The sequence below is a fragment of the Helianthus annuus genome, chromosome 12 (genome assembly GCF_002127325.2).
Source record: "Helianthus annuus cultivar XRQ/B chromosome 12, HanXRQr2.0-SUNRISE, whole genome shotgun sequence".
Classification (NCBI taxonomy): Eukaryota; Viridiplantae; Streptophyta; class Magnoliopsida; order Asterales; family Asteraceae; genus Helianthus; species Helianthus annuus.
Genome location: NC_035444.2, coordinates 40,274,424 through 40,282,921, shown reverse-complemented (window position 1 = coordinate 40,282,921; position 8,498 = coordinate 40,274,424). Strand labels below are relative to the sequence as shown.

Below are 8,498 nucleotides of genomic sequence, written 5' to 3'. Positions count from 1 at the left end.
TTTTTCTCCGACTTTGACCAATTTTCACCGACTTTGACCGATTTTGACCATAACCGATTTTTTGACCGACTAGCATAAATTTAGGCTGTAACCCACCGACTAGCGCCTAGGCGCCGATTAATCGGCCGCCTAGGCTGATTTCTGCAACATTGAATCGGGGTACACCATCCCTTCTAAGCCTAGTATTTGAGACAAAGATGAAAATCAAGTTGGGGAACTTGGGAGTGGGAGAGGAATAAAGGTGGTTAGTGGGTAGTGAGTGAGCTTAGATTGATGAATGATACCCTAGCTCAAACTTCAAATTATAAGAATAGCTTTGACTGCATGTTATAGTGTCACACCATCCTCCATATCACCCTTTAGTGCCCCTAAATACCACGTCATGGTAGTAAGAGAGGGCGCCAACCCAATTAACGCCTCAAGAAGGGTTTCTCCATAGAGTCCACCTCAAAATCAACCAATCATATTTTCTTTAAAAGTTATAGTTAAAACATAACATAATAGTTAAATTCCCAATTAGCTAAAGTTCATTATCTACATGATGCATGATAGTAATCTGACGAGACATTATTATTTTAAAGCACAACGTATAGCCAATACGATATAACTAATAATGAATAAAGAAAAGGATTAAATGATGAAAATACATGTAATGCACATAAACAACCCTTGAAGAAGTAAGCATTGACCAAAGACACCCTTACTAAAAAGAGAGTATATACAATTGGGCACGCGCGTAGTCTGAACGTTCTTCTGATCTTCTTTTAAGGCCAAATAAAAACAAACAAACCCTCCCTCTTCTTTCCTTTTCCTTTTCTCTTTCTCTTTCTCTTTTTCTCTGCATCATAAAGCAAGCAAGCACACAACTTCAACAATGGCCTCCCCTTCATTGGCTCCCTTCCATTAACTCACCCCCATTTCTTTCTCTCTTCACCAAAACATTTCTTAATTCTTATCGTCTAACTAACTGCATACACTCACACTCACACACGTACTTGTACGGATCACTTATCAAGTTCGATTGAAAGCTGTATGTATGTAATTTGTAAACATCCCAATGGCATATTTGTATTTATTTAGCTGGATTGATTGATTTTTGGCTGAAAATGGCGTCTGAGCAGCATAGATTACTGCTTCATCCACAACATCAACCACCTTCTTCGCGGGTAATTTTACCAACTCTATCTACATAGATAGATAGATCTTACGTCATCATTCTTCCTTATCTTGGTTTTGTTTTGTTCAGATCTGTTTGTATTGTTTTACTTTTGTTGGTTAAATAAAGAAAGTATTCCTCGGTTGATGATCACTTTCAGATCTACATTGTGTTTGTTTTTACTTTATTTCATGTGTTAACATATTATTATTATAGATCTGTTATTTGACTTGTTTTATAATGTATAACATATAAATTATATTATAATATATTAATTTTAGTTGTTTTTATCATAGTTTTATATATAAAATTAGATTTAATGTAAATATATAAAAAAAATATATATATAAATAATAGGCTTGTTTAGAGTTTAGACTCGCAACCTGGCTCAAGCTCGATAAGTGAAGCTTAGGCTCGAGCTCGGTAAAGCTCGGCTCGATTTAAGCTTTTAGCCAGCTGATCTTGAGCAGCTTGGCTCGTTTACACCCCTATCAAACGTCATGAATTATTTGATCTGTATATAGAAATGGAAGCTCTTATTATATTTATTTACTTAATTGTTGGAGGGTGATGTTGCTAATAAGTTCATATTGTGAAAAGTAATCTGTTTTTTGTTTGATCTTGTGCTGCAGAGGAAAAGATGGGGTGGTTGTTTAAGTGGGTTATCATGTTTCGGGTTACAAAAGGGCGGAAAACGGGTTGTGCCTGCGTCTCGTATGCCTGAGACTGTTGCGACAGCGAACCAGCAAAACGGGCCTCAAGCTGTCGGGCTGACAAACCCAAGTAACGCGGTTCATCCGTCGTTATTAGCTCCACCGTCTTCACCCGCATCGTTTTCACAATCGGCTCTTCAATCTACAGCCCAATCACCAAATTGTTTCTTATCTGCAAGCTCACCCGGAGGCCCATCAATGTTTGCTACCGGCCCATACGCTCACGAGACCCAACTCGTATCACCACCCGTGTTCTCAACCTTCACCACCGAGCCGTCAACGGCTCCACTCACACCACCACCCGAGCTAGCCCACCTGACCACACCCTCGTCCCCTGATGTCCCGTATGCACAGTTCCTTTCGTCTACTTTAAAACTTAAAAATGATCATAAAACAAACGATCTTCAAGCAACGTATTCTTTATACCCCGGAAGTCCGGCGAGTACGCTTAGATCACCGATATCACGCGCATCAAATGATGGTCTGTCATCATCTTTCCCTGAACGGGATTTCAGCCCGCAATGGAATTATTCGCAAGAAAAAGGGTCAGACTCCAAGTTACCTCAAGACGCTAATTTCTTCTGCCCGGAAACATTTGCGCAGTTTTATTACGATCAATCTTCGTTTCCTCAAACTGGTGGGAGGTTGAGTGTGTCGAAGGAATCAGATGGGTATTCCAATGCTGGAAATGGGGTTCAAAGCAGGCAGAGTAAAGTTTGCAAACAAGACATTGAAGAACTAGAAGCGTATAGAGCTTCGTTTGGGTTTAGTGCTGATGAAATTGTTTCCACGCCTCATTATGTTGAGATTTCTGATGTTGCGGATGACTCGTTTTCCATGATACCCGCTGGGCTCAATAAGCTGCCCGAGATCAAAACTGTACTCCCAAATGAAGCGCCAAGCCCGCAAAGTTGTCGAGCGGAGGCAATTCACTCTAGCAAGAGTGACCCGACTTCATGTCATGCTGTAAAAGGTGAATTATATCTTATTATGATTATTCTTATGTAGGGGTGTGAATTTATGAAACAACATGAATCTATCATGAAATTCACGGGTTTGGGTTTAGTCTAAACGAGATTTTGTCAGTTTCGGGGCAACCTGAAGGTTTTGCCGATTGACCTATAAACCTTTTATTTATTTTTTTAAAATTGTGTTTATGTCATGATTTAAACATAATTGTTTTATAAACCTTTGTAATTTTAGTTATATATTTAGAGTGTTAAAATGCTAAAAAATAGTTAAAAACGGATTAAATGGGCCATGTTCCTATCAATCCACGAACGTCACTCGTTTAGCACCCTATAAAGGCACATATATCTTTCGACTTTCGGGAATCTTCTATATGAACCTTTGTCTGATAATATGTTTTCATGTTGGTGTGATTTTAGATGTGAGAGAGCCTGTTGACCATTGTTTGACGGACGATGAAGACATATTCTCGAAGATGGGTGGTTCAAGAATGAACGTGAAGTATCATATGGGTATGGGGCAATCAAATTCGGATGCAGAAATCGATTACAGAAGAGGGAGAAGCTTAAGAGAGAGCAGAAAATGGCCATGAAATTAGAGAGGAGAATTGAATTGCATAGTTGTTTCTTGTATGTATTAATGTGCTATATTTCTTTCCTCCAGTTTGGATCCTAATGCTTGTGCTGTCTTGTCTATTATGTTGTTTCTTTTATGGTGTAACTATTATGTATCTGGTGAATGTCCATTTGGTAATACAAATGAGATGGTTGTGTGAAAAAAATAGGATATTGAGTTTAATATTATTTCGTGTGGTAAATGCTGAGTTTGTTTCAAATAAGAAGAAATTCTTTGTAAGAAGAAAAAAGAAGAAATTTCAACCAATAGAAATGCTTCATTAGACTTCATTTAATATTTGTACTTAATGTAACTATAAGGGTATGTTAGTAAACTTACATACATCATTAATTGGTAGTTTTATCTTTAATAATTAACTATACTAAATTTGTAACTTATTTTTAAGATATATATTTTTCACAAAAAATAAAAATAAAATTTCATTTATAGTGTAGGATAAATACGAGGCGTGTAGGATAAATTACGAGTTGTGTAGGATAAATTTCAATATGTGTAGGATAAATTTCGAAATGTGTAGGATAACTTTTGATGTGTGTAGGCAAAAATATTTACTGTGGAGGATTATAGTCTTAATGACTAATTAATTAGTCAAACATAATAATAAATGAGATGAGAAAAAAACTATTTAATGTTTTACAATTATACCCTTTTATTCTTTTTCTTCTCAATAAATTTTTTTTCTCAAATGAACCTTCCCCTTGTCATATATTATACAAACCTATTGATCATTGAATATGCTTATGTTGAGCTACATTGGGGAGGAGTACAAAAAAAGAATAATCAAATTATAATCGAAAAACTGAGCTGAAAAAACGAAACTAATTGATATAAATAACCGAAATAAACCATCATTAAGTTAAACTTTGTATATTTTTTTCTATATAAATAACATACTATATCTAAAAATTTGTTAGAAAAAATATGAGACTTGTTATGCCAGTCCTAGGGGAGTGAATGTAGTGCGGCATGGGTGATGTGGCAATGAGGTTGAACAACTATACTGCGCAGAACCTTGTTCCACCCCTTAAGGCGTCGAAAAATGTTGAAATAAGGGTGAAAGTTGTGGTCATCTCTCGACGAGACGTAAACTCTTCATCCATCCAATCACATCTTGTCTTGTCAATTCACTTCTCTAAGTCCTCTTTTGCACTAAAACATAGAGGGGTGGTCACCTCTCTTTTGGATTCTTAAATATAAAAAACAAAAAAAATTGTGATTGGTTGAAAAGAGTAGGTCCACCATTCTCCAAGTCTCTCTCTTTTTCCCCTATGTTGTGAGTAGTGACAGTAATTAACATCCCCGCACGGGGTGGGGAGGGTCAGTGGCGGTGTTGCCGCGCGGTAAAAGGGGTCACCCCCCCCCCCCCCCCCCCCCGGTTCACCCTAAGGGTGTTGTTCAGCATACCCATGGGCCATGTCTTGATAGAGGAAAACAACGAACGAAAAATGAGAAGCAGGGTGAGGCTTCAGTATGCTTGGCAAACATGGTTTCGCTGCCATAACACTCTTTACCCTTAGGGTGAAAAGGGATGCACCTCTCATGAGATGGGGGAAAATTTTCACCCACCCAATCATGATGTGTCATGTCAATTCTCTTCTCATACACCACTTTTGTCTAAAAACACAAGGGGTGGTTTCCTTCAAACCATTTAAAAAAATAAAAATAAAAGGCATGATTGATTGAATACTAATGGACCTCACCTTTATCCCCTCTCCCACACCTTCATCGCATGCGTCAAGTTCTCCCCGCATTCACCCTCTCCGCGCGGCAAAACCAGGGTCGACGGTGGACTCCCCTCGTGGCAAACTGGTTCCCCGCATGCACCCCGTATACTCTTATATTTCTTACTTGATTAAAAGCTTGAAATAACTTATTGGCTTCCATTGACAAATGACATTTAAGAGCATTCACATCCATGGCATCAAATTCTTTGTGTGGTGTTTTTAAAATATAAAAAGTATAAAAAGTGATTGTGAGTGTATGAGAGAAAATGTTATTGTTCATTGTATATTTAGGGGGACACTATTCACCCCCTATAATTTTTTAATATATTTTGAAAGTGGCTGTGAGTGGATGAGAGAAAAAGGTAATGAAAAATGTATAAAAATATTCTTTAATTAAAAAGAAAAGAAAATATATTGTTTTTTTAGTGTAATTTAGAGTAAAAATATAGTGAGATGGATGTTAATGCTCTAACCGAGCTACCTTCGTCTACTAAAAAAAGAATATTGGAACCGACCATTTATATATATAAAAAAAACAATACATCAAATTCAACATATAACCGAATTTACCGACTCTAATGATCCTTACACCATGATTCAGCTTAAACAAAAGGATATTATTATTATTCAATTACGTACACATAACCACAAACATACAAACAAAACAATAACAGACACAATCTTTGAATAAATATAAAAATAAAAAATATCAAAAGAAAGAAAAAGATAGGCATTAATCACGCCATATTTTAAAAAAGATACGCGTAAATGAGTGTGGGCGGCACACACAAAACCGCCACGGGAATCTTTCTATATAAACAAAAATCACCCGCTCAAAGTATACTCATTAGCTTCACACAAGCATTTCATCAAACACTTTGCGTCCACTTAAACTTTCACTATGAATTCATACCAATCTTCATCTCCAATCAGATTCTTCCGGCACCTCCTATCCCCACCGAGAAAACCCACATCACCACCGTCTCCAGACTGTTCCGGAGACATTTACCACGTGTTCAACCACTTCGACGAGAACGGTGACGGCAAGATAACGGCGTCGGAACTGCAGAACCGGCTGAAAAACGAGTTGCAGTTGTCGGATGAGGAGGCGGAGATGGCGGTGAGTTCGTCGGATGCAGACGGAGATGGGGTGTTGGGGTTGGAGGATTTTGTGAAGATGATGAAAGAGGGGGAAGAGGAGGAGCTACGAGAGGCGTTTGTGATGTATTCGATGAAATCGAGTGTGATTACACCAAAGAGTTTGAAGAAGATGATGGGGCGGTTGGGGCAGGAGACTACGGTGAATGAGTGTAAGATGATGATCGGAAGGTTTGATGTTAATGGTGATGGGGTGTTGGATTTTGATGAGTTTAGGGTCATGATGGGTTGTTAACTCAGTTGAGAATTCAAAATTCTTTATTTGTATGTAACTAGTTTTTCCCCCGCCCGTGTTGTGAGGCAATAAGACAAATATTTCTCTCTCATAACATGTATGTCTGTACAGAGGGCAAAATCGAAATTATATTTTGAACAAGAGGTGAAATCATGATTTTAAACTGAGAGCAAAAGCATAATTTTGAGCTAGGGGGAAAACATAATTTTATTTTTAACTGTGGGAAAAACGTAATTTTGAGCTGAGTGCAGAATCGTAATTTTGAGCTAGAGGAAAAAACAACATTTTATCTTTAACTGGGGGCAAAAACGTAATTTTAAACGGAGGGCGAAACCGTAATTTTAAACTGGAAACAAAATTAAAAAAGAGTTTTTGAACCGAGGGCAAAAGCGTATTTTGAGCTAGGGCAAAATAATAATTTTATTTTTAGCTGGTGGCAAAAACGTAATTTTAAACGAAGGACGAAAGTGTAATTTTAAACAGGGAATAAAATTAAATAAAAAATGAGTTGGTCCAATAGAGAAGTGACAGGCAGCTAATAATTTTGAGCTAGGGGGAAAACATAATTTTATTTTGAACTGGAGGCAAAAACGTAATTTTGAGCTTAGGGCAGAATCGTAATTTTTAGCTAGAGGGAAAAACAACATTTTATTTTGAACTGGGTGCAAAACCGTAATTTTAAACGGAGGGCGAAACCGTAATTTTAAACTGGGAACAAAATTAAAGATGAGTTTTTTTTATCGAGGGCAAAAGCGTAATTTTGAGCTAAGGGGAAAATTATAATTTTATTTTGAGCTGGGGGCAAAAACGTAATTTTAGCTAGGGGCAAAATTATAGTTTTATTTTTTAGCTAGGGGCAAAACCGTAATTTTAAACGAAGGACGAAAGCGTAATTTTAAACTGGGAATAAAATTAAATTAAAAATGGGCTGGTCCAATAGGAAAGTGCCAGGCAAGCTGCCTGGCACTATTCCTTTTAACTTGTAAATGTATATGTTTTATTTTTTAGCTATGGGCAAAACCGTAATTTTAAACGAAGGACGAAAGCGTAATTTTAAACTGAGAATAAAATTAAATTAAAAATGGGCTGGTCCAATAAGAAAGTGACAGGCAAGCTGGCTGGTACTATTCCTTTTAACTTGTAAATGTATATGTAGGGTAATAATAAATTTGTTAAAATCGCTTGGATTCTTTTGTGCATATAGAAATGGTTTATCACTTTATGTAACAATCTAGTAACGAACCTCGCGTTTTGTGGCGGGTTTTGTCTGTAATAAAAGGAGTTGGTATTCTCATGTTATTATCAAACTAATATGCTAATACAACATATATACCAATTCACAATGAACAATCGACTACACACAAACGAATTGATCTTAGAATAAGCAATTTTGGAAACCACATTTTAATAGAATTTGTCAATATAAAGAGTTTGAAAAATGAATCCGCACTTGGTGAGACTCTAACTTTAACCTTAGAGGGAGCAACACTTTAGCTCTAATGATTTTGCCAATTAGATCCAAGATCCACCCAATTATAAGTTATGTATATAAAAATTGTATTAAACTACCTTCTAGTTACTTTATATAATAATTTTCTTTTTATTTTTTAACATCAAGATAACTTCATTAAGAAATATTACCAGCATAGAGATGACATAGCCCACACCAAAAATTAAAGTGTGGCATTTTTGTAAAAATATTGAAATTAGAGGCTTCTTTTCAAGGTTTTCACAATTTCCCTTTGTATATGAGCCGTTGAACTTGTTATATGGTGAAAACTTGTATATGATGAAAAGTAAATTAAAGCATGGCATTTTTGTAAATGTTTTGAAATTTGAGACTTCTTTGGCTATTGTAGCCAAGAAGCTATCCAAATTGTATTATATAACTAGTGGTTAACCTGTCC

General features: G+C 36.5%; 2 protein-coding genes across 2 annotated transcripts; both read left to right on the top strand.

Annotated features, from left to right (window-relative positions):
• The first annotated feature begins 791 nt into the window (after positions 1-791).
• Positions 792-3,636, top strand: LOC110869083 (uncharacterized protein At1g76660). Its single transcript, XM_022118380.2, has 3 exons — positions 792-1,166; positions 1,789-2,842; positions 3,258-3,636. Exons 1-3 carry the CDS (start codon positions 1,107-1,109, stop codon positions 3,428-3,430), a joined length of 1,287 nt encoding a protein of 428 aa, XP_021974072.1. The 5' UTR covers positions 792-1,106; the 3' UTR covers positions 3,431-3,636.
• Positions 3,637-6,035: 2,399 nt separating this feature from the next.
• LOC110869082 (probable calcium-binding protein CML31) lies at positions 6,036-6,734 on the top strand. Its single transcript, XM_022118379.2, has one exon. It carries the CDS (start codon positions 6,100-6,102, stop codon positions 6,589-6,591), a length of 492 nt encoding a protein of 163 aa, XP_021974071.1. The 5' UTR covers positions 6,036-6,099; the 3' UTR covers positions 6,592-6,734.
• The last annotated feature ends 1,764 nt before the right edge of the window (positions 6,735-8,498 follow it).

Excerpts from the sequence above, each read along its gene's own strand:
- LOC110869083 (XM_022118380.2), top strand. The coding sequence starts at position 1,107 with ATGGCGTCTGAGCAGCATAGATTACTGCTTCATCCACAACATCAACCA. Across the intron at positions 1,167-1,788 it reads ATCAACCACCTTCTTCGCGG|AGGAAAAGATGGGGTGGTTG; the intron begins GTAATTTTACCA and ends CTTGTGCTGCAG. Across the intron at positions 2,843-3,257 it reads TTCATGTCATGCTGTAAAAG|ATGTGAGAGAGCCTGTTGAC; the intron begins GTGAATTATATC and ends GTGTGATTTTAG.
- LOC110869082 (XM_022118379.2), top strand. The coding sequence starts at position 6,100 with ATGAATTCATACCAATCTTCATCTCCAATCAGATTCTTCCGGCACCTC.